Genomic DNA, 26,535 nt, shown 5'->3' on the forward strand with positions numbered 1-26,535 from the left:
TAGAATCCAAGCTAGCACACTCACAAAATAAACATTTAGACAAAATAATTGCTCTCACATGCAAGCAAGGAGCTTGCTCCACCCATGGCACTCACTTCACGATCTCTCAAATTTGTGGCCACCCCAAACAAGAGCTCAAAGCCTCGAGCCTAATTTGTGTACCTACAGTAGTTTACTTGGGTACTACTCCAACTTTCAAGAAGTTTCTTAAATAGCCTACATATTTTCTCAATTACTAAGTATGCTATGGGTAGACTTAAGATTTAAGAATTCAAATGTTTTTGAAATGAATTTGACTGCCCAGAATACAGCTTCAAAGGCTGCAAGAAAAGCATAAAACAATAAAATCAGAAGAAGGTAAATATAATAAACAGACCTCTCTTGCAATAGGCTGGGATAGATCAAAAGGAATTGGACCACCACCACCACCTCCACTTAAGAGAGGATTAAATTGCGAAGTTGTCAAGGTAACAGACTGCTGATCAGGATGTGGCTTAAGTTTGAGAAAAAGAAGACCAAGAAGCAGGAATACAGCAGGAATTACAAGCTGGAAAACAATTGTTTTCCGGTCTCTCCTAGCAGATATTGCCCTCTTAATAAATAGTGCCTTGGTATGTTGCCAAAATGTTGACCCAGTAAAGATACAACAGCTACAGCATTGCATGCCTAAGAAATTAATGAAACTTAAAACTGTAGCAACCATTAAACCACATGCTTTCGCCACTATTGCAGAAATGAAGCCCAAAAACTTTCTATAATTTCCTAGAAGTTTGGAATCAAAAACTCTTTCTGAGCCATCATTGTGAGAAGCCGTAGGAACCACAGAATCAGATGAAAGAATATTGCTCCTCTGCTTGAAACCATCATTCCCATCATAGTCGCATCCTGCAACTCTCAGAAATACCTCCTCCAAAGTCGTAACTGAGATCCCATAACTTTCAATGCCAAGATATTTTTTGTCCTCATTGCTACTTATTTCTGAGTTTGAGACTGATATTCTCAAGCAACTTTCGATTTGCCTGAACATGCTCTCAAAGGACAAGGAGGATGCCAAAGGGAGCTTGAAGGAAATCTCAGTTCCAACCTGGAAAGGCAAAATAAACCGCACTTGAAAGTTAAAAAGCAAGATCAAGAGTATCTGTATATTATACAAAAGGAATCAGGGATGAGTGTGGGAAAGAACAGAGATGCTCATGTAACATATAACATCAATAGCATAAATATATCCAAGATAATAGATCAACTTAAAATTTTAATGGAACTTATAATTCAAATTTTCAATTCATTGAAGTATCAAAGTCCAAGCCTATAAAGATTTCTATCTTGAAAATGAAGAAAGTAATCCATTCTTAAAGTAGTAATCATCAACAGGTGTGTTTGGCATCAGAGTAGAAAGCATAAAATATATACACTAACCATGTAAATCCCAATTAAGCAATATGTCATACCTCACTCACACATATTGCTGATGGAATATGGCGGTAAACAATATCAGCAGCTGCAGAGGCCGTAGGTGCAGACTGAAAGAATGTAGTTTTAACAGTAAGGCCATTTTCAATGATATCAAAAAAGAACAGGAAGTCAGAAAAGAAGCTTTACAACTAAACCATCACAGAAAGGACAAACCTTCACTAAAGTAAGAGTATAACCAACCCCATACTGATGCTTCAAGAATAGAGAGCTGTCAAATGAGAATTGAAAACATGAATGATGAGAAATACTATTCATATTGTAAAAAGATTTGACGATATCATTCTCTCAATCTCTCTCTTTCTAAACCAACAATTGAAACCAAACCAGTATTCTGAAAAGGACTAAATTAAATAGAGTTATAATATAAGAAAGCCAACCTTGCATTATAATAATCCTATTTAAGATAGAAAAATCTTAGGAATCACATTATTTTAGGAATCTATTCCCTCATAAAACTTCAGAAAAAGAAAAATGCCTTAAAAAGCATCATGGGAAATAGAATTCCCTTTCTATTCTTTTAGAGAATTTCTTCAAAAGCTCCTAATGGCCTTGAACAAATATTAGTCATTGGAGAAAACCACGATTTTTGTCTCATTCATCATTTACATTAACCATATGACCCTCGTTTATTAAATATAACTTCTCTATACTTTTATTGATTAAAAAAATGAAAAGATTGTGGGTTATATAAAAGAAGAGAATAATTCATAATACAAATGTTAACAGGAAAAGGAGTATTAGAAAAAGCAGCAAAACATTTCGCTTAAGATACTGTTTAACTACAGAAACATGAAGTCTCAAACAAATAATGAGTTAAAATAGTTACATGCAACAGGGAATTAGTGTCAGAAGCAATAACCGAATCTTCAAATTGCGATTATGTATATGAAGCATTTATGATATCACATGTGATCCATATTCATACCCAATAATGAATAGTTGCTAATACTCCAAAATAAATATAAAATTTTTCAAAGCATTTTTTCTTGCCAATGAGATTGTTCAAGGCACCTTTTATTTGAGAAGCTACAAAACTAATCATAACAGATAGATTAACCATCATATGCTTAATTATTTTTTCGAAAATATTTATTCAACCAGCTGTTAGATTTCCTTCCTAGACAATTTTCAAGAACAACAGGAGCAATTGGTGAAAATAGAATGAGATAGTTACCTTCCACAGCATTTTAGAGAACCATTAGCCATGATAGCTATCCGATCTCCTAGTTCATCAGCTTCATCCATTGAGTGGGTTGTTAGTAAAATTATCCTACCCTTTTTTATTTTTTTGATTAATTGCCATGTCAAACGCATCGAGTATGGATCCATTCCACTAGTAGGTTCATCAAGAACTATAACCTGAGACAGATGGTGAGAAATAATTAATACAAATTTCAGCAAAAATAAGGATATCATGTTTCAAATTTGCTTCTCACTTTACTATCTCCTATCAGGGCAATTCCAAGAGACAATTTCCTCTTCATGCCACCAGAAAGCGCCCTCACAACAGTGTTTACTTTGTCAGCCAAACCCACCTGAAGTAAACAAGTCATTCTCCAATCTCATAACACGACAGAAAAGGAAAAATAAAATAATTAAAATTTTTTTTAAAAAAAGCTATTTCAAATGCATCAAAGAAAGAAGCTCATATGTCCTCAATAGAAGAAACAGAAGAAGAAGATGACGGTGATGGTTATATTTAGTTAAACTGACCAGAAAACAAGGCATATCCTGGTTTCAATTAATGGCTATGATGATGATAATGTTAATTTTAAAATTGACCAAAATAGAACAAGGCTTAGCATTGTTTCAATTAATAGTTGTGCGCCTATGATATAATTATGTAAGAGCTCAAGAAATTGCTTATATGTAACAAACAAAAATAAAAATGGAAAAACTTTCTGCTGTTGTAACGGGCATCATGTAATGCTAACAGCCATTATTTGGCATCATCAATAGAATAATGGTCATCACGGCCTTTACCTGTCCAACTGCCCATTTTCCCTGCCAAAAGACTCAACTCCCCTAGATACTTCTTTGGTGGAGTTAAGTTTAGCTTTTTATTCTCCACTTTGCTTTGTGCTATTTTCTTCAGTATATATATCATGCATTCAATGTCTTTGATGTATTTATGCTCATTACTGCACTTAGAAATTTTAGTACAATCCTTCAGCAACTCTGTTAATTTAATGCATTTTGCAATTTTAAATGTACACATGTATTGCGTAGTTTTGGATCACATCTGTAACATAATAGCCACAAAGGCCCAATCTTCATTATATCAACTGCCACTTTAACCAATGTGCTATATAGCATTGTTATGCCCATGAACTCTTAAAATTAATTAAAAAATATGGAAAGAAATCAAACCTTCAAAAAGTTATTTTGTACCTCATTTTTCTAATATAATGTCAAACTAAAAACAGAAAAAAAAAAAATTATAAGGTATATCACGAACAACTAACATCAGCAATGGAGAATACAAAGATAGCAAGTGTTGGTCTATTAATAATCCAAAATCTTCTAAAACCAAAATGGGATTAAGGTTTTCCACTGACGACAATGATAGTAGTCCCAGTTCAAAAAAATAATGTAAACTTGTATGTGCTAGTCCAAATTTGCAAAAAGAATTTCATAATCACAGTTCAAAAACTAAAACAAGTTATTATTTGGACATTAAGTAACAAATAAGTTGAATAATCAATTACATTAATGAGAACTCACATCATCAACCATATCAGTTACACTGGTCTCCAGAATCTCTTGCTTTACACCCTTCAGCGTAGCAAACATTTCCAGATGCTCTCTCACCTAGATAGATTAATTAACCATGTAAATTGGTGCTACTATAAATCAGCTAAAGTCATTATTTAGCATCCAAGGAAGAGACGTTAAATGGATATGCTATAAACAAATAAATCCAATCTAAATAGCTAAGCAGGGAGGGAAAAAATGATGATTTACTAGCATTTCAAGGAAGAAACATCTGCAATGAAGATTTTTACAGCAGCAGTGTGGGTTCATCTACTAAGGGTAATTGCTCTATAGTCAAGCAAATACTGAGAACCACAAGTTCTAGGCACATTATTATCGAATGAAGTGGTCAAACAAACACAATTGAAAGAAGATGTTATGGAAAAAATAATAAAATACCAAAAAGGAAAAGAGAAATCCCATCATCTTCTTCCCCGCCCCCCCAGTCTCCCCCTCATTTTCTTCTCTGCCCCCCCCCCCCCAAGAACGTAAACTTTTCCTTCATCGACAAGTAAAGACGTATCAATTAAATCCTCCAGAAAACTAAAACACTATTTATGTTGCTGTAAGTTACAGTAACTGTGGGAAATTGCGATATGTGCCTGTCCCTGTCCCTTTGACTGTCCACTCTTCTCTGACCATGTCTTATTCATGCTTTGAGGCTTTCCATGAAGCTTCCAGCATTTCTCCTCAGTATGGTGAGATTTTTTTGCAGTATGTACACCACAAAGAGTCCTTGTTGAATGGGTTTGAGAAGTCCGTTTGTCCGCTGCCCTCACCAGCATGCTGCTCAGAGTTATTATTCTTTATAGTAGCATTCTTAGACACCAAGGTTGTACTCTCCACTGTGAGTTTCAATCATATTCCTCCGCAAGAACAATTGCTATTACCTCATTCAAGGATGGCAACTCTTTTTCCCAAGTATTTGTATCCTGACAGCATCAAACTCAAAGTTCAAGCCTGCAAGTCATAAATCCGGTCTTTTTCAACAAACCTTCTAAGAATGGATACATCCTTGCTGCATTTCATCCTGATGCACTGATAATGATCTATCTCCTGCCATAAACTCTTTAAGAAATTAGAACATTCTGTGAATGATTGATTTCCCTGTTTAGTTGCTGAGATTTTGGTCTTGAGCTCATAAACTTCTGCAGCATCATGAACTTTTGAATAAGTCCGTTTAACAGCTTCCCATATTTCAATGGTGTGCTAAGAAACATGCTCGTACCACTGATTTCTGGTGACATAGAATTCCATAACCAGGACAGAATCAAATTTTTGGATTCTGTGTCTGGACCAGTATCAAGCGACTTAGTTTCATTTTCCCTTCAGAAAAGTATGAACTAATTGAAACCACTCCAGATTGTTTTTCCCATTCAACCTATATGCTGCCTGAATATTCTGCAATTCTCTCATTGAGATAGAATTGTTGTTGAAATCAAAGGCACTTTTGGAGCTGCAGTTGGTTTCTGTTACTTATGACGTAGATGTTTGGTTAAAATTAGATGCCATATGGAAGGAAAAAAAGGTTCACAAACTCCGTTCTGTAACACACAAAAAAAAAAAAAACAAAAAACGACAGGGGCTAATGTGCTCTGTTTGGCAAAGGAAAAACAGAGGTTCGCAAAATCTGTTTTGGAACAAAAAAAACAGGGATCAACAGGATATGAAGGTCACTTAAAATCAACCCTAAAAAAAGGGCAAGGCTCTGATACCATGAAAGAAATTGAACTCAATATTTTTGTGTACAAAATTGATTTAAAGCAACAAAGCACACTGAGTTATATAGGGAAAAGAAGCCTATTCTAGGTAACTTCCTAACAAGTCCATACAAATCAATACTCACTAAAACAAAACAAAAATCTAATCACTAAAAATCAGAGATTACATAGCTCAATCTAATCCTACAAATAAGAGGTTACATAAGTGAAATTAATCCCTAAAAATCAGAGATTATATAGCCGTGCACATAGCTGTACATGGCATTTTCCCACAATAACAATCAAGTGAACAGGAAAGGACAGCCAAAAGAAAGCATAAAATATCCCTGCAAAACTTCAAGTGTATGAAAATGCTTATAAAATTCTGGTATTCCTTCCATTCAAAGTCCAGACTCCAACCTCTATGTTGCAATATGAAGTATGGTGCTCACAGCATTTAACTCAACCCCAGTAAATTTTTTACTTGAACCAATGGCACACATTATTGTCCAGTAGAAATGCTAACTAAGTACAAAAAAATTTCTTTTTCAAAATTCCACAAAATATGGCAAAGCCAACCTATTTGAAGAAATTATTCCATTAACTCTCATTTTCAAGGTAAGCATCAAAGAGCAGTACTTTTTAAGAACTGCCTTTGCTGATAACAAAGACAAAACAGCATGAAAATTCCAACCCAAAAAGCACGCTCAGATTTCACATCAGTTCATACTCATCAGACCACAAGCACACATAGAGAAAGCTCTTCCAGCCACCTTAACGAAAGGTAAAGGAGGGATGGAGGGCTAAAGATGAATGATAAACAACATTCTTAAAAACACAATAATCGATCTGGAAGTGAGCTCATATCTTATACCAAAATAAATCAGCTCTTATCAAATCAGCAAGCTCCGTTGGCAAAATCACATCTGAATCATTAATTTCATAAAACAAAAAAGTCTAATGCTTGACCACTGAATATTTAGGAAATCCACCCACTGGAGAACAGAAGATAGCGTCCTCTGTAATATCTCATCATGTCTTAAAATTCTATGATACTAGTCGGTCATCTCTCAAAAAGTAATCACAGGAAAACATGCTTCCACCAGTTATAGACCACCTGTCCCAATGTTGTCAAGGATCACAGGGAGCACACCACATATCACAAACGCACCATGACTACTCCATTATATTCCAAAACAAACCAACAACGCATCAATGGTCATACACCTTATTACAAACTGCCACATATTATTCTCTTTTCTTTCCTGCACTCTTCTTATTTCTTACAGCATGTCAGTCAAAATATTTTGATTGTTTGAACTTATTCCATATTTTATTAGATTTATGTTGGAAGACTATTTTTGCTAATTAGAAAGACCAATAACATGAATAAATTTAAGACAGCAACATGCAATAAAAAGCCCGAAACTTCTTGTCTGAATATCCAGTTAGCTTCAAACCACTGCTATCACCATTTTCAAGAACATAAGCATATCTGTATTGGAAGAAATAAGTTGGAAAATAAAAATTCCCTCTTACTTACAGTCAGTTCTGGAAAAAGAATATCATGCTGAGGGCACACACCAAGTCCATTCCGTATCTCATCCTACGAAAGATGACAAATTGATCACAATATTAATTTCAGAGACGGAGAAAATAAAAGAGATGAATTTGAAATTTCAAAAACAGAACAAAAAAAAGGGCTTAAAAGCCTGCAAAATGATTTACATCTTAGGCTCCGTTTTGTATTTGGAAAATATTTTCCGTAGAAAATGTTTTCTGTGGAAAATGTTTTCCATGAAAAATTTTCCAAGAAAATAACTTATTTTTCATTTTTTAATTTTAATTTAAAAAATAAAATGTAATAATAAATTTATATATAAAAGTCTTAATAAGAATCCTAAAGTGCGAAAAATAACTCTCTTTTGAACAAAGGAAGTTATTTTCTTTAAAATGGCTTAAAGAGGAAGTCATTTTTCTTAAAATGGCTTAATTTTTCCTTTTTCAAAGAAAATATTTTTATTGACTAAATTTTCTCAGTGCCCAAACACCAGAAAATGCGGAAAATGTTTTTCCATGAAACAAAGGGGAAGCTCCAAAAACTGAAAAATGTGCAACTGCATAAGAGACACTGGGGGAGAGTGGAAGGAATTAAAATAAATAAATAAGCTTCCAAGCGAACACATCCTGCTTTAAAAAATCTCAATGGCCTAACATAAAGAGCAACAACTTCTTTTTTTCCTTTTTTGAAGATCACAGTATCCCCAACCCTCACACCCCTGCTACACAAGGAAAACCAGCATGATAAACAATCTGTTGTAAACAATAACCATTAATACACAAATGAAAATATATTAGTGAACCAATTTAATGTTGAGGATCTCTGACAAGAGTGGATTACAAATATTAGACAATCCATTCAAACAGCCAAGAAACCACAAAGGCAAAAAGTGAATAGTGTGTCAGAAGTTGCTACAAGAGCATTTATAATACAAATGTTAGAGCATTATAAGATCTATAAGAAAAGGGTGGGAAGGGAGGAGGAATAGTTTCAGAAAAAGAAAGACTACTTACCATGTCAGTCAGGATATTCTTTCCAAACACCAAAGCATCTCCTGAAGTAGGAGGAAGAAGACCAACAAGCATTGAAATAGTTGTGCTTTTGCCCGCCCCGTTGTGTCCTTCGGCACAATAATATTATATTAGTACACCAAAACTAAATTATTTTTCAAGAAGTAGACTAGAGATCTGTTTTGACAAATGAATAATGCTAGTAGCTTCCTGATATATTTTCTGTACTATTCAACTTCTTTGACATTATCTGACATGACTTAATATTCACAATAAGAAGATACTTCCAAATATGCAAGGCATAGGAGGAGCCTGATGTTTGCTAGTATTTGTGAGAAACAACCAAGTATCTTGACAATCAAAGCCAGATAGAAGTTTTTGTAATGGTTGGAAACAAGAAGTGCCTCTTAGCCTGATATCGAAATTATAAATGTTATTACAGGTCACAGGAGGAAACTGTGTTCTAGATATTACAGGATTAAATTTCTGAATAAAAAAGTTGGTCAACCATTGGTTATCAACAGACATGCATACAGAAATACTCCTGCTCAAAGTTTCAAATAATATTAAGGATTGCACTTTTGAAGTTGCAGTATTAGACCATATATCAGTAAGGCAGTATGGAAATGCACCAATATATGAACAACCAAGAAGTTCCAAAATAAGCAAAACTACTCAAATTTTCAGTTTGCCACGTATATTTTTTTTTCTTGGTTATAGTTTGCCACATAGTTAAATAGATACCCACGCATCAATATTCTCAAAAACCAAAACAAATTATGATTTTCAATTCAGATACTCACAATTGACTAATAGTTGTAACATCTCTTTTAGTGCAAAAAACAATATATTAAAATTTATTAAAAAGTTTATATTACAAAAATTTAGAAAAACAAAAGCATAACTAGTAAATCAAACAATTCTAAAATAATTCCACAACACAAAATTCTATTCGTATATATGGGCACCTTTGTCATATAAAAATGTTAAAAGGAACAAATAGCCTAAAAAGAACTTCAAAAGAAGCTCACTATTATGATATCATAAAGAGGCCAAAAGTGATTAAGGATTTTAAAAGGAGAATCATAAAAGGGAAGATGTAAAAGAAATTCCAAATTTGTTTATCTGGTTTGCACTTATAGCCAATCATTTCAACTTTGTCAATTATTCATGCAACTTTGAAATTGATGTGCATTTAGCCAAACCTAGGAGAGCAGATGCTACAACTCTAAAATTATTAATATGAAATATATTTTGATCAAAAGAAATCATATTAGCATATGATATGGCATATTTAAGTGAAGTAAATTGCAGAACCAACCTAGAAGAGCAAGAATCTGATTTTCATACAAGGTGAGCTGCAGAGAATTAACAGCAGCACAACTCCCACCTTTAGTAGCATACACCTTATGCAGATTCCTTATTTGGAGACATCTACAAACCAACAAAATAAATATGAAAAATTATTAACATGTGAAAGAGTATCTTAAAATTTTAGTGTCCATACCTGTTATCAAGTTCTTGTTGTTTCATATCCAAGTTTATTGCCTCAACAGCAGATTCAACAGTGTCATTTCCCAATTTAGAAATCCTGCCATTATGTTTAGCTTCCATACTTTTCTTTCTCCAGAAGCAATTCTTGAATAAGAAGTTCCATGGGTAACGCACTCCATTTTCCCTCGGGAGAACCTGATCATTCAAAGATCTCACTGAGTTTTGCCAAATGAAAACTAGCATACCAAAAGAGCAGACTTAAATAGAGGGGAAATAAATTGAATCCAATGCACTTTTTTTGTGGAAAGATATACCACAAAATCATTTTCCCCTCTTTTGATAGATTACGACCGTAACTAATTACGTATTACGATAGCACCTAAGTTCATAAAAGCTCCAACTATAATTACTTAAAAATAGGGCAGCCACAATCCATTCACTTAACTAAGCAAGCAATCTACCTGACAGAAGATGACAGGCAGTTCTGGCTCACAAGGCATCCTACATTTTGAGCTTGATAAAGGATCAAATATGCATAGCTCTAGTTTTGAATTACAAGAAGGCTGATTCCATTATTTAGCACATCACCTCCAAGGCATAGTGGAGCAACCTTAATGTTGCTCCAATGCTCTCTCTCTCTGTGAGTGTGTGTGTGTGTCTGTCAGTTTTCAAATCACAGAATAAATGTAGGAAACCTCCTCACAAGGATATAAGCTTTCCCCTATTATGTAAGAGGAAAAAGGTAAAAGAAAAGGAAAATGTATTTAAAAAGACGTACAATAGCACATTGTACAACAGTTTAAGGTACCAAAACATCTACAAACATAGAGTTTTTATTTTAATACCTTGTCAAGATATAGACCAAAAGCACAATATAGCAGCATGTCAAGCCACATCATCAAGAGACAGACCAAAAAATTCACTCCAGATGACCCCTACACCAATGATGGGTTAGATCTAGATAGATAGATAGATAGATAGATAGATATAGAGAGAGAGAGAGAGAATCAAAAACCACTAATGTAGAACTTACCCTCCATATGTTGCTCCAACGAAGCCCAACATGAGCACGCTCATAATCAGCAAAGTTAATTGATCCAAGAGCAAAAGCTGTAGGTGAAAGCAAAGAAGCAAGGACCTTCAATATCCTATAAGAACTAAATGTTAGACAGAGTTCTTCAGCATTAAGATATGAGAAGTTGCAATACAGCAATCAGTGTAAAAAAAATTCAAAGCAAGAGTGCTTACATAGGGACAGCCTGGTCATTGACTGTATAATAGGGAAAGAAAGCACCAAGGAAGGAAAGGGTTCCAACTGCAACAGCTGTTTTTGCTCGAGTGAAGAATGTGGAGATCAAAAAAGACAGCATAATTGCACCGAGTCCAAAGGAGAAAAAATACACAAACACCACTGACTTATCACTATGCTGGAAAAGGTTATTCATGGTGCAAGCTGTGATAATCCCAGATGAAATTGCAAACTGCAGGAGATTCAACCAGAAAATGAGTAAACAGACAAAATAACAAGAGGGAGAGAAGGAGAGGGAGATAATGAAGAAGAAGAAAGTAGAGATAAAAGCGAGACCACGTTTAAAGATGGACCACCATATGTTCCTAATTTCATATAGCAAAATAACAATGTCAGACCTGACACATCTCGTAAAGGTTAATCAATAGCAACCCAAAGAAAGAATAGTAGAAAGCCAAAGACACTGCAAATTAAAACATAGCTCAAAGAAGCATACATAGGATTTTTGCTTTAGGGAAAGTTTTGCGGTGCAAACTGCAACATTGATCTAGGGCTATCTCTATATCCACACCTCACCTTAGACACAACATAATGAAAATGGAAATATAGTTGAACTTTTTATTGTGTTTTACCATGTCAAACAAGTTGCTTTCATCGATAGATTATTCAAAATCCTTTACTTAAATAGGTCCAAAACTCAATAAATAAATCAATCACGTTTCCTAGTAATGACTTGAAATATTGTTATAAGTTATAGAAAGTAAATATGTTAATATAGGAAGTAAATATTGATAGATGGGTCAGTTGCTTAATCTTAGGGATTGTATAATCATAGGCTTGATTTTCCTTCCGGTTTAATTACCGTCTCTCATGTATAAATAGGTTGTAATCTCTATTGTGATATACAATAAATATTATCCTTCTACATGGTATCAGAGCCTTTCTCATAGAGATTTTTTTTTCTCTTTTCTCTCTCGTAAAGTTTTAAAATTTTGTTTTTTTGGAGACTTAGGACTCCGTTCATTTGGGTTATCCATAAAGGGTAACATTTGGATCTCACCATCGCTGGAGTCACCACACCGACTCCTTGTCAGATTTGAGGTTTGTTTGCCGTTCGGGTGTTGGATGGAGGTGTTTTATTTGGTACTGTTCATCGGCACTGTTCACGGGGTACTGTTCATCGGTACTGTTCACGCCGGGTACTGTTTTCTGATTCTGTGTTTCTTTTGTTGCTATCGTTTTTGGGTTGTTGTCCTTATGGCTGAAGTTAAAACCACCACCGTAACTGATGTGATTCCTATGATGACTAAAATCACGGAACACAAATTGAATGGATCTTCCGATCAGAGAATTTTGATATCTGCAGATGAGTATGCACAATTCATCCAATACCAGGCATCTATAAAATCTTCTAATTCCTCCTCTATCACTGCAATTGCCGAGTCAGGTAACTCTACTGCATGTCTTGTGTCTTCATCCTCCAAATGGGTTATTGATTCTGGTGCTACCGATCATATGTCAGGTAATTCTACCTTTTGTCCAATCTTGAGTCTCATACATCGCCTTCTTATGTTACTCTTGCTGATGGCACTAAATCGTCTGTCATGGGTTCTGGTCATGTCAACTTAACCCCTTCTCTTTCTGTATCCTCTGTGTTATGTCTCCCTAAGTTCGCATTTAATTTGCTTTCCGTGAGTAAACTCACTCGTGCATTGAATTGTTGTGTCTCATTCTTTCCTGATCACTGTATTTTTCAGGATCTTTCGACGAAGCAGATTATTGGTAGAGGAAGTGAGTCAGAGGGTCTTTACGTCTTGGATCAGCAACTACCTCGATCTCCTCGATCTCTGGTATGCTCCACGCGTTTAACACCTTTTGATGTTCATTGTCGTTTAGGGCATCCTTCTCTCTCGGTTTTGAAGAAGTTATATCCACAGTTTCATTCTTTGTCTATTCTAGATTGTGAGTCTTGTCAATTTGCCAAACATTATCGTTTACCTACTCTGTCTCGAGTCAATAAACGGGCTTCGTCTCCCTTTGAGTTAGTCCATTCAGATGTTTGGGGTCCTTGTCCTGTTGTGTCTAAGTCGGGCTTTAAGTATTTTGTTACCTGACCGGGGCAACAGCAGCTACCTAAGAAGTCTATGTCATCAGAAGTATCTAGTAGCTCCCCTATAGAAGTATCTAGTAGCTCCCCTATAGAAGTATCTAGAAGTATATTGGTTGAGAGGAATTCTTTTCTAGCTTCTCTGAGTTTTCCTCAAGCGCTAGTTCTGCTTTCACGTCCAATGGTCTTTAGTCGTGCCTGGTATGCCTCCGCCCTGTGTCCACAATTCCAGAACTTCAATCCAGCTCAGAAGGAAGGCTAGCTATATGCTTAACACATGCGAGTCGAACGTTGTTTCAGTTCATTAAGGAATATTAAGAGGGAAGGAAGGGTATAAGTCAACTCCACCGGTTAGGTTTTCGAGAATCTATATTGATTGGTCTCAAAAGAGGAAAGATAGGGGAATGGATTTGAAGTTTTTAATGAAGAGTCGTTCAGAATTATTTTCTATTTTTTGTGCATTTTATGCTGAAATCCAAACTCAATTCAATACTTCCATCCGTATATTGCAAAGTGATAATGCTAAAGAGTATCTCTCTGGGGAATTTCAATCTTATTTGTTACAAAAAGGGATTCTTCATCAGTCCTCTTGTGTTGCCACTCCTTCACAAAATGGAGTTGCTGAAAGAAAAAATCTACATCTTCTTGAAGTAGCCAGAGCCCTCTTATTCCAAATGAAGGTACCTAAATGTTTTTGGGCTGATGCTGTATCTACTGCTTGTTTTTTGATCAATCGCATGCCTTCCTCCGTCCTTTATGGTGATATCCCTTATAACATTTTATTTCCCACTAAATCTTTATTTCCTATTGAGCCACGTCTCTTTGGTTGTACTTGTTTTGTTCGTGATGTTCGTCCACAGGTTACTAAATTGGATCCTAAATCACTCAAATGTGTCTTCCTTGGCTACTCTCGACGTCAGAAAGGGTATCGTTGTTTTTCTCCTGATCTGAATCGGTATCTTGTGTCTGCAGATGTAACATTCTTTGAGTCCACTCCGTTTTTTCCGCCATCATCTGTTTATAACACCCAGGAGGAGGAAGATGACCTCTTGTTATACACTGTTCGCTCTTCGTCTCCTCAGACTACTCCTACACCTTTCGCTCATGTGCCAGGTCGCCCTCCCATCTTTCATGTGTATTCCAGACGCTTAGAGGACTCTGACTCCGTTCCGCTATCCGCTTCTTCGTCGACCGATCCTGCTCCTATTGATCCTTCATTGTCTGATTTGGATTTGCCCATTGCTCTTCGCAAAGGTAAACGTACTTGCACTTATCCTATTTCATCTTGTGTCTCTTATGATCAATTATCCTCCTCTTCTCGTTGTCTTGTCACTGCTTTAGATTCTATTTCAATTCCCAAAACTGTTATTGAGGCTTTGTCCCATCCTGGTTGGCGTGCTGCAATGGAAGAGGAAATGATGGCCCTTGACACTAATGGTACTTGGGAGTTGATGTCCTTGCCCCCAGGAAAGCGGGCTATTGTGTGCAAATGGGTGTTTGCAGTGAAAGTAAATCCTGATGGATCTATTGCTCGCCTCAAGGCCCGTTTAGTGGCCAAAGGTTATGCACAAACTTATGGAGTTGACTATTCTGATACATTCTCCCCAGTTGCCAAGCTCGCATCTGTCCGATTGTTTATTTCCTTGGCGGCTACTCATGATTGGCCTTTGCATCAACTGGATATTAAAAATGATTTTCTTCATGGTGATCTTCAGGAGGAGGTTTATATTGAGCAACCACCTGGTTTTGTTGCTCAGGGGGAGTCAGGTAAAGTTTGTAGACTTCGAAAATCGCTTTATGGCTTGAAACAGAGTCCTCGGGCATGGTTTGGCAGGTTTAGTGAGGTGGTCCAACAGTTTGGAATGAAGATGAGTAAGTGTGATCACTCAGTGTTTTATAGAAATTCTGATAGTGGAGTAATTCTGCTTGTAGTATATGTGGATGATATCGTTATCACAGGAAGTGACATTGCTGGCATCACATCCTCAAAAGAATTTCTTAAAACACAGTTTCATACAAAGGATTTGGGTTCCTTGAAATATTTCTTGGGAATCGAAGTTATGCGGCGTAAGAAAGGCATTTTCTTGTCTCAAAGAAAATATGTTCTTGATTTGTTGGCAGAAACAAGAAAATTGGGTGCTAAGCCTTGTAGTGCCCCAATGACCCCTAACCTTCAACTTACCACAGAAGACAGTGAGCCATTTGCAGATCCTGGAAGGTATAGAAGATTAGTTGGCAAGCTGAATTATTTGACGGTGACTCGTGCTGATATTGCATATTCAGTGAGTGTGGTAAGTCAGTTTATGTCTTCTCCTACTATTGCCCAGTGGGATGCTCTGGGACAGATTCTTTGTTACTTTAAAGGGGCTTCAGGGAGAGGCCTATTCTATGGTAACCATGGGCACTCAAATATTGAATGCTTTTGTGATGTTGATTGGGCAGGCTCGAAAGTTGATAGGAGGTCAATTACTGGGTATTGTGTTTTTGTGGGAGGTAACTTGGTCTCATGGAAAAGTAAGAAGCAAAATGTGGTCTCCCGTTCTAGTGCTGAATCTGAATATCGAGCTATGGCACAAGCCGTTTGTGAAATCTTGTGGGTACATCAACTGTTGGAAGAAGTTGGGTTCACAAATTCGGTGCCTGCTAAGTTGTGGTGTGATAATCAAGCAGCTATCCACATTGCCTCCAATCCAGTATTTCACGAGAGGACTAAACACATCGAGATTGATTGTCATTTTGTTCGTGAAAAGGTCCAACAAAAGATAATATCAACAGGACATATCCGAACTGGAGAACAATTAGGAGATATTTTCACTAAAGCTCTAAATGGGACTCGAGTTGATTATATATGTAACAAGTTGGGCATGATTAACATTTATGATCCAACTTGAGGGGGAGTGTTATAAGTTATAGAAAGTAAATATGTTAATATAGGAAGTAAATATTGATAGATGGGTCAGTTGCTTAATCTTAGGAATTGTATAATCATAGGCTTGATTTTCCTTCCTGTTTAGTTACCGTCTCTCATGTATAAATAGGTTGTAATCTCTATTGTGATATATAATAAATATTATCCTTCTACAAATATTGCTCATATGAAGGACCAGGATACCATATTAATAATCACACTAACATAGCCTTCATACACCACCAGCAAAACATCTAAAGATAACCTCTGTAAACTTTAGACTATAACATTTTTTTCACAAGCCTGAATACACAGATGTTTAGAATACTTTTATAAGACTATTTTCTTTGGAATGGTTAATTTTGCGGAGATGCAGATCAAAGATTTGTAAATAACATGCATGAAAGAAATATTTTCAAGGGAAACACAGATCCCACTGCATAATTCAACCATCCAACTCAAAGACCAGGTGTGCAACATGGACTTAAATCGCCATTGCATCCACGTTTGTGGTCGCAGTTACGGTCACAACTCACAAGTAATGGTAGTGGTCATAATGTAACAGTAACGGCCTATCACTATGCAAATTATTCAAAAAAAAAATAGAGAAGTTCATGAGATATGAGTACAACTACGATACCCAATCAAATAATAAGCAAAAGTACATCAAAGAAAGACATTCATTCCATCTTTGTTAGACATCACTGACAAAAATCAACTTAAGGCTAAATAATAATACGTATAGCACAGATAGTAAAGAATAAATTTTTCATACTTAAATTTGAAAAAGAAAAGACATCCAATATCATTGTCTTTGACAAATAAGTAAAAATAACAAAAACAAAGATAAATAACTCATATTTTATATGTTATAGATGTGTAGACCTAAAAAGATGGTTGATGATCTTAGCTTAAGAGAAAAGAAGTGCAAGATTTGTAGATAAATAGATAGTTAACTTGCGATGGAAATTTGAGAAAGTGAGATGTAACAACTTAAAACTCTCCAAAGTAGGGTAAAAGAATGAGGAAGAGTTGTTGGTCCATCTGGCTTTAAAAAAATTTAAAAGAGAAAAAAGAGTGAGATAATGGACCTTTACCATTACTTAACAGTAAATAACGGTTGTTACCATTATGTAACAAACATAACAGTCGTTATAGGAACAAATTTTCCTTCGCCTTTAAATAAGGGGACAGTAACAAGACTACAGGAGGGTCAAGAACCTATAAATAACAGCCACTATGTTACATTTAAAACTACAATGTGCAAATACACATAACACATGCATGCATAAAGCTCATACGTACATGCAGCAATCACACACACATAGATCTTTTGTCATTTGTCTTGTTATAACCAAGAACACATAATCATCATCCCTAAATAATCATATGATCCAAAGCCCTTTGAGAAAAGAAAACAAGGTCATGCAAGATTGGTCATTTTGATTCAAAGAAATGATAAGATACATGGAAAATGCACCTGTAAAGCATATGTAATAAACCAAGAGAGGTGAAATATTCCATCTTTCAAGCCCATCATGTACAGACCTTCTCTTATTTTCTGTTCCTGAAATATCAAAAATCAATAATGGATTTAGATAACTGTTACTAAAAAAATTAACACATGATAATGCATTATCAAATTTAAACTATATGTAGAATAAGAAGTGCACAGCAGACATGAAATTATGCTTTATGCCAACTATCAGTCATTACCAAACCTTCTCGAACACTAAATAGCTGATAAGGCGAGAGATTGGGTAGAGAAATCCCAACAGATACCTGCTCAAAGGTCATCAAAAATAATTGTTACAAAAATAGACACTAGTACATGATAACAAAGAAACAATTGAGGAAAAAAGAAATACATACAGTACACCCATGACATTCTTGACAATAGTTTGGAATTCATCATCAGTGTATTCACGAGTTGGAAAGGGAGCAATTCTAATTTTTGAAGGGCTCATTTGCGTCCATGGCACTTTGAGAAAAGAAGAGCTGGAATTAGAAGATGGCAGCTCTATATGTCCATTTGCAGTATTGGTCACAGTTTGCTGAGCAGAAAATATTATGAATGAATCCACCACCTGCTGAAGCTGCAGAATCATGACAGCATCAGCCATAATTGTGTGTTCTTAGGGGGGGGGGGGTGGTTGTGGGGGGATTTATAACTGAAATTTTCAATCTTCCAATTACTATTTGGATAGCAAAACATTTAATAATAAAGCAAAATTGAAGAATTTCTACAAAATACTGAAAGAGTTACTTATAACCAAAGGAATCACCAACTTTGGCCAAATATAAAATTGGAGCCACTTCTTTTGGGAACACATTTCCTTAAAGCATGGATTACCATTTGCATATATATCACAATTATCACCAAGGACAAAATCTTTTAACATCATAATCATTAAAATAATAGAACATATCAAGCGAAATGGTCCTTTTTATTTGACAGTGTTAATATTGAACTCAATCATGTAGCTCTCATATAAGCCCAATAGCCACATCATCTCCTGGAAAGTGATTTTATTGCTTGGTTTTAATTGTCACTGGCAGGCATAATATAAACCACAATAATGCATTTACGAGCCCATATCCTTGCTTTTCTATCAATCTCTAATTCCACTCTCCCCCCCCCCCCAAATCTGATATTATGGTGCCGGTATAGACCGAAATTCCATTATGTTCCAACTCTGACCAGTAATAGTACCGGGACTCTGCAATATTTGATTGATCACAATTGCGACCAAAATAGTTAAGTTGATGGAAGTTGATATTTTCGGCTATTAATCGTAATTAAAGTAGTTCCAACAAATCTGCAATTGAAAAAGGAGGACAGAAAGAAAGATAGCATATCATGATTGCTTTCAATAATTGATGTGCATACAAACACCTAAAAATACCTTTGATTGGAAATCTATAAAACTGAAATATTGATGCTCTGAATACAAGGACCAAAAATGCACATGCATTCACAATTAAATATGCCCGATAAAATATGAAAAGGGACAAAAAAATAGTGGGAAACAAATAGGCAACCATACAGTGAAAAATCCGCTGAAGCTGTATTGCATAGTTGGTATGGGACTAACACCCAGTTCCAAGTCATTTAGGTAAGGACCATTTACATCCATGATAGTTTTAACATCAGGAAACCCCGAGAAAGCCCATGTGTGATTAAGGCGTATGCTATAATCAAATAATTGAGGACCTTGATCATGAAATATAACAGCTCCTTTGATTTTGGGATTTGAATAATTCCTAAACAAAGAAAACAGAAATCCATTAAGTTCAACAATGTTATGACATAACGATGAAAACAAAGATTTCATCTCGTATCAAGTGCATGTAACTCCTGTAAGATAAAGTAGAATAATGACCACACCAAATGTGACTCCTCAATAAAGTCATTCTAGAAAATGACAGAATATTGTGGCATATGAACGTTACATGGAAGGGGAAGAAAATATTCTACATAGTTCAATATTTTGAAGTTCTCGCAAAAGGTAAACACATTCCAAGCACGCTGAAAAGCACAAGAAAATGGAAGAGGAGTTACATAAATAAAGGAGGAAAAAAAGGAAAAACTGATATCTATTGTTTACTAAGGTAAAACTAATCCTGACTACCTTAATAGAAGATATATGCTAATAGGCTATGCAATCGTATTTTGCCCTCATCTTCTATTTAAACTCCAACAGGATTTTTGTTTTTAGCCTTCAGAGATGTTGCTATTAGATAGAGTTTACAATTTGGTGAAACAAATTCAAGAAAAACAAATTTCAAGCTTGGTTCATTTACATTTAAATCAAGTTTCATCCAAACTCATGGTAAGCTTCCAGCAAAAGATCAGATGAAGTTTCTTTTTCCTGAGCGATACAGAAATATCAACAAGTACAACAAAATAACCAGACAATTTTCATCAATTTCCAATTATTACCACATATCTATATCATGCACCAATAACAAACTTAAACATGAAATTTTCTCCTTTTAAGTATTACCTATAATTAAATATCTTATATTCATGTACAAAATATAAATACATTAAATATCATATATTCATCTATAAATACATTTTCTGTTTGGTGTTATTAGTGGTATTGAAATTTTGGAATTGCTATTGAGAAAAGCACCTCCTTAATATGTTAGTCATAATAACTCTAAAGCAGCCAAACAAACGTTTTTCAAACTATTTTTTTCAACATCTAAAATGATGCTTCTTTAAAAAAATAAATTTTTTGTCTTTACAACTTCAATCCCAAAACCATCTATTTTATATTATTGTTGGAGCCGATATTGAGAATCGCCTTCTTAAATATATTAGATAGAGAATTTTAAAAACTGATTTAAAATTAAATATGGCATGTTTTAGTCATAAGATAGCAAAGCAATGAAATAGATTTTTCTGAACAACATTTAAAACAGTTTTTCTTTTAAGAAGTGCCCTTTTTTTAACCCTGAACCTCAATGTCAAACTGTTAGAATTCACACGGCTTTCCACAAAAAGCGAAAACAATAAATTGACTACTCATCCTGGAGCACAAATATCCCAAGTAGACATTTTCATTCACACTCAATGATCTTCTAGTTGATGGTTGATGGTTATTTTGAACAATGGTAGATCTATATTATAATTCCTCAAATGGTTCACAAGTTGACGGGCAGCTTGGTTCCTTTCAGAACTGTTCTTAGAATTCCTTAAGTACTAATCAGCATATAATACAAAGTAAAGTTAATGCTTTAATCCCAGACAATTGCTGTGTGTCATCATTCAGCCACATGACAAAAGAAATTCATTAGAATGAACATAGGAATACAACTTACTTGACTCCATTGTAAGCACCATAAAGATCTGAGCATATATAAGTTTCCAACTCATCTTCATCTTTGTAGACTCTAGAAACTTCCTAATAGCACAAGACATAACCAAAAGCTTACAAATCATATGCAAAATAAATATTGTAGAATAATATGAATTGCTAATTGCTACTTCTACATTTTCAATAGTGTAAGAAGTGCAAAACTTTGGTGATAGAAGATATGAGAGAAATCTCATCAAAGAAAGAAGAGGGGGGGTGGGGGAGTAATGCTGAAACCAGAGCCTACAACAGAAAATAACTCATCCAATTGACGATATAATCATTTATTTAACCCCCTCCCCGCCAAAAAAAATTATTTCGGTTCTGATTTTCATTAATCGAACAGTTGATTTTTTTTTCAAAATTTTTATTTTCTAAAAAGAAAGAACATGGTTAGGCCCAAAATGGACCAGCCGGTACCTAACCTGCTCCTGGTCAAGTCTATTATAGGTTATGAATAACAACTGCAAAATTAATAGTTAACCATGTTTTGTATTAAGAACAAACGAAATTAGCATTATTTTAACCTTTTTCATTTATGCTTAGGGTCTAGTTGAGTGCACATTGCCACATCCACCATAGTGGCACTAGATGTGGCAAAAATGGTTGTTCAAAAAAAATTCCCCCCTTATTTCAACCCACTTAAATGTTACCCCACCTAAAACAAGAAATACTAACTCTTAGTATCATTCTACAATATCAACTTAAAATGGGATGAAATGTTAAAAAATGTGGTGGACTTTACTTGGTCTGGATTAAAGGAAACCAAATAAGATCATTAGCTGGGAAAGTAGGAGGTACATTGGTTAAACTGATTTCCATCAGAGGATAATTCTGTTTGGTATAAGGGTATTAATGCAAGAATACACTATCACACATGATGTACAGTACATAATAACACCATTGCATATTTGCATGAGACATACTCTGCAATCCTACGCAAGAAACTGCTTACCAAAATAGCCTGTATTTATCAGTCTGAAGTATGAACAAGTTCAACTTCAATATCTCCCCCTCAACTTCCAATTTTTTTTTCTTAAAATGCAAAAGTTATTTAAACAAACCCAGACTATTGGAGGCATTTAATCTATAAGCTATGAGATATTTGTGTAAATTTCAAAAAAAAAAATGAATTCAAAAGAAAAAGGGCCGATGACCTTGGCCATAGGTATTCATTACAAGACTATGTTTCAAGCACATTCCTAACTGATTGGATGAAGAGGCTAATTGTAATTCACTCTGCTTCAAGTTCAAACAATCTCGTATTTAATAGGCAAAAACAGAAATCAAATGCATAAAATTTTAATTGAATACTTAAATATGCATATCAAAGTAAGTTAAAAACATAAAATTCACACACCCAGGATATAAAAGAATTCACAACTCCTATAATGTATATATACATTTATATATGTAGGTACCTTAATTAAAGGAAACTTCATAGACAGGAAGTGGATCATCATCCTTGTTTCTTCTGTATCTGGTGCAAAAGCCAAATGCTCCCCCTCTGCCAACAATAGTTCCAGAACCTGTTGGAAATTAGGGGAAATTCCTTTCCCCACTTCCACAAACATATTTTCTCGTATATACCTGAGATAAAATCCAATAAGACCTAAGTGCCATTTACTTTTCACAATATCATGAACAGGTAATCACAACATACTCATGCAACCATGAAACCAATTTTTCTTTTACAGAGATCATTTTCCTTACTAACCTAACATTGAATTAAATTGTGCAAGTCGCCCCTTCACAAAACAACCAAACTAACAGACACATAACATGTTCAAACTTTAATTTTCCTTTCTCACCCAAAATTCTCAGTCAGCTAAAGGGTTCAAACAAAAACATAGAGCTGAAGTATAGTGAAGAGCAATGGCGACTTACGGCTGTGCAGGGTGAATTCGGGTATCAACTCGTGTCCTTACAGCTATTAACAGTAACATTACAACAGTAGGAAGCAAAATCTGCCAAAACAAGAAAAGAACATCATTACTTTCTCATTTATCTTGTTCAACACACCTCACTAATAAATTCGACAAACAAACAAAAGGCAACTTAATAGTACATTTGATGCCAGTAACAGACCCTTGAAGAAAAAGAAACTTGTTTGTTACAAATAAACTACAGGCTTAAACCAATTGAATCCAATAACAGAATAATAATTGAAGGCAGATATTCAAAATAAAACAAACAGATTGAAGGTAGATATTCAGAGTGAAATCAAAAAACACCATATTTCAAGTAATAAAGAATGACATTTCCAATAAATTACAACATGGGTTACATTTAAAACAATCAAATACATGTAAGAAAGATGCAAAAGGGGACCTCAGCAGCAGTAACAAAAGGATGACGAATTTTTAGAAGCCAATTCTTGCGAAGCATGGCCTTCAACTGCCGCCGGCGGGTACCCATATCGATGTATGCTTGTGACAGCCCCTTCACTTTCCTCCCAAACCCTGTAAAACCCTAAAATCTTTCGGAGAAAGGAAGAGAGTCTCTCTATGTGAAGCGGAGAAAGACGAAGGAATAGTGAGGAGGGAAGATGGAGGTGGCAATGCCTGAGGAAATTGAATGGAAACTTTTGTCCCGATAAAGACATTTGGAACTGTAAGCCAACTGCAACTACTTTACGCATCAGCTACCAATTTTTCCTTATTTTATCGCGAGAATATAGAATTTTTTTTCTGTCAAAGATAATATAGAACTGAAACCCAAGAGATTTTGATGTTGAGATTTTACAGTATGGTTGGTAGGGCTGGGTAGTTTGATTTTCCCTTTTCGGTAAATTTTACAAAATTATATTACAAATTTTTTAGAAATATACATAAAAGTATAAATGAATTTTCTTAGAGAGAAAATCACCTCTTATTTGTTGGTTCTAATCAAACCGAATTCAATAAGATTAATTTTATTTAAATGAAATTATTTTTTATTTAAAATTAATTTAATTTAATTATTTATTTAATTTAATTTAATTTTAAATTTAATTAAATGACAATATTTATTATTAAAGAGATATTATTAAAAATACGATGTAAATTTGACTTAGAGACATTGAGTCTTTAAATATATATTAATAAAATCTAGTAGTGAAGCTTATTTCTTCATTGATCTTTAATTATTTAAATAGTAGGTTTTCAAAAATTCAGTATTGCAAAAAAAAAAATTTATTTTAGCTTACCGTTCAAAAAATTTACATTCTTCGGAGTTGTTGGAGACCTGCACAATCCTAAAGCACATTGACATGCTAAGGAGGATTAGTCGGTGAGAATAAAAAATATTTAAAATATTTATCAACACTAGATAAAAAGGACGCTAAGATTAGACTTATTTTTGTCATGGGGCGGCTTGAATGGCAAAAGAAAAAGTAAAGCGGCTTAGTGGGGTCACTCATTTATTTATTTATTTATTAATAAATATATAATTACATGTTTTTTAAAACGAATTCAAATTACGGTAATCTCTCATATTTATTTACATATATTTATTATTATATATAAATATAATAATATAAATATTTATTAAATAATATTATATATTTAAAAATATTTAATAATTTTAAAAATAATTAAATAATCTAAGTAATTCTCGTACTCATATTACATTGCATCAGCACATGACTAAATTAGTAAAATTGATTAATAACTATTAGATTTACTTAGCTTTATTAGCACATCAATGTCTTGTATTAACAACTTATCATGATTAACTACCTTAACACGTGATTGGCATTTTTGAAAACCCACAAGTCCTTAGGAATATTTACTAGCTGTGATGGTTAGCTAGGAAAATTTGAATTTCCATTTATGTCCAAACAGTCTACCACTGTTTTATTAATTTAATTTGTTTGAATGTATATTTACAATCCTAAATTATAATAATTAAATATAAATTAATTATATTATTGACAACTTATAAAAAAATAAAAATAAAAGTTAATCAATTCTATTATAAATTTTATTAATTGTGCTATAAATTTTTATAAACTAATAAAATTAAATTATTATAATTTTATTATATTATAAAAATTTAAAGTTTAATTAGTAAAATTTTAAATATTCGTAATAATAAATCAAATTATTTCTTACTTTTTTTATAAATATCGATTAAGAAAGATTTAACGTTTGTATTTATTTATATTTTAATTTTAATCTTTTTAATTTTAATTTAATTAGTTTAATTTTTGTATAGTGGTATAATTTTATCTTATCTATAAATTTATAATTTATAGTCTATATAGTAATTTGATAGTTTTATTTGCATATTACGTGTATTATTATTATTATTATTATTATTATTATTATTATTTATATAAATTAATAATTAAATTATTAAAAAAAGTCCAATATTTATATTATTTTGTGTTTTAATTCAAACATTTAAATTTTAATTTAATTAACCAATGTTCACATTTGAATATAAATTTAGTTTAATTGGTCCAATGTTTGCATTTAATATAATTTCAGTTAATTTTTAAAAAATAAAATATAAGAGTTTAGATAAAATATTAAAGGTAATATCTTATTATTTTTTAAATATAAACTAATTCTATATATAAAAATAATATTAATTTATATTTAATTATAATTAAATAATATATTTAATTTTAAAAATAGTCGTAATTTAACTGTTATATGCCATCGACAACTTAAATAAATTTTATTTTATATTAATAATTATAAAAATTTTATAATAAATATGTTATTTTTATGTGCGGTAATTTTAAATTAAATAATATATTTATTATAAAATATTCATAATTATTATTATAAAATAAAATATATTACTATTGAATATATGAATTACATATTTAATTATTAGATTATTTATTTTTAATTTTAATTTTAAAAATTAACAAAAGTTATATCCAAACATGGTTAATCTATCTAAAATTTAATTATTTGGATTAAAATATAAAATGATATAAATATTAGGTCTTTTTCAGTTACATATATAATAATTAAATTATTTATTTTTAATTTTAAATTTAAAAATTAGTGAATTATATTCAAATTAATGGCATAAATATTAGACTTTTTAAATAATTAATTAAAAAATAATTATAATAATACACATGATATATTAGTTAAATGATTAAATTATTCTATAAACTATTAAATTTAGAAATTTATAAATTGACTAAAATTATATTAAAAATAAATATTAAACTAATTAAATTAAAATTAAAAGATTTAAATTAAAATATAAATATATATAAATATTAAACCTTTATAGATTAATTGGCCTTTTATAAATTATAATGACAAGGTTAATTTATATTTAATTGTTATAAATTTGATAAATTTAGGTATTTAATATATTAAATCTGTTCTACTATAATTTTTATTTATTTCACTTTTTCATATATATTAATAAATATAATTTATTTTATTAACTTTTTAATTATA

General features: G+C 33.1%; 1 protein-coding gene across 5 annotated transcripts in view; it reads right to left on the reverse strand.

Moving 5' to 3' along the window:
- Positions 1-23,746, reverse strand: part of LOC110621937 (ABC transporter A family member 1) — a 50,466-nt gene extending 26,720 nt beyond the window's left edge. The window contains exons 1-21 of one of the 5 annotated variants that reach the window (XM_043959907.1): positions 23,453-23,741; positions 23,009-23,088; positions 22,543-22,711; positions 21,087-21,169; positions 19,304-19,520; positions 18,129-18,352; positions 17,978-18,038; positions 17,737-17,823; positions 11,241-11,473; positions 11,026-11,140; positions 10,838-10,927; positions 10,006-10,187; positions 9,820-9,932; positions 8,502-8,608; positions 7,471-7,533; positions 4,198-4,284; positions 2,910-3,008; positions 2,648-2,832; positions 1,627-1,681; positions 1,449-1,520; positions 377-1,084 (exon numbers count right to left, since the gene is read on the reverse strand). In XM_043959907.1, the coding sequence (XP_043815842.1) occupies positions 377-1,084; positions 1,449-1,520; positions 1,627-1,681; positions 2,648-2,832; positions 2,910-3,008; positions 4,198-4,284; positions 7,471-7,533; positions 8,502-8,608; positions 9,820-9,932; positions 10,006-10,187; positions 10,838-10,927; positions 11,026-11,140; positions 11,241-11,473; positions 17,737-17,823; positions 17,978-18,038; positions 18,129-18,352; positions 19,304-19,520; positions 21,087-21,169; positions 22,543-22,711; positions 23,009-23,088; positions 23,453-23,539 (3,117 nt within the window). In that variant the 5' untranslated portion in view covers positions 23,540-23,741. Of the gene's footprint in view, positions 1-376; positions 1,085-1,448; positions 1,521-1,626; positions 1,682-2,647; positions 2,833-2,909; positions 3,009-4,197; positions 4,285-7,470; positions 7,534-8,501; positions 8,609-9,819; positions 9,933-10,005; positions 10,188-10,837; positions 10,928-11,025; positions 11,141-11,240; positions 11,474-17,736; positions 17,824-17,972; positions 18,039-18,128; positions 18,353-19,303; positions 19,521-21,086; positions 21,170-22,542; positions 22,712-23,008; positions 23,089-23,452 lie in introns of those variants that run through there. The other 4 variants (XM_021766240.2, XM_021766241.2, XM_043959908.1 and 1 more) reach the window with 4 other exon arrangements.
- Between the last annotated feature and the right edge of the window lie 2,789 nt (positions 23,747-26,535).

The sequence above is a fragment of the Manihot esculenta genome, chromosome 9, assembly GCF_001659605.2.
Source record: "Manihot esculenta cultivar AM560-2 chromosome 9, M.esculenta_v8, whole genome shotgun sequence".
Taxonomy (NCBI): domain Eukaryota; kingdom Viridiplantae; phylum Streptophyta; class Magnoliopsida; order Malpighiales; family Euphorbiaceae; genus Manihot; species Manihot esculenta.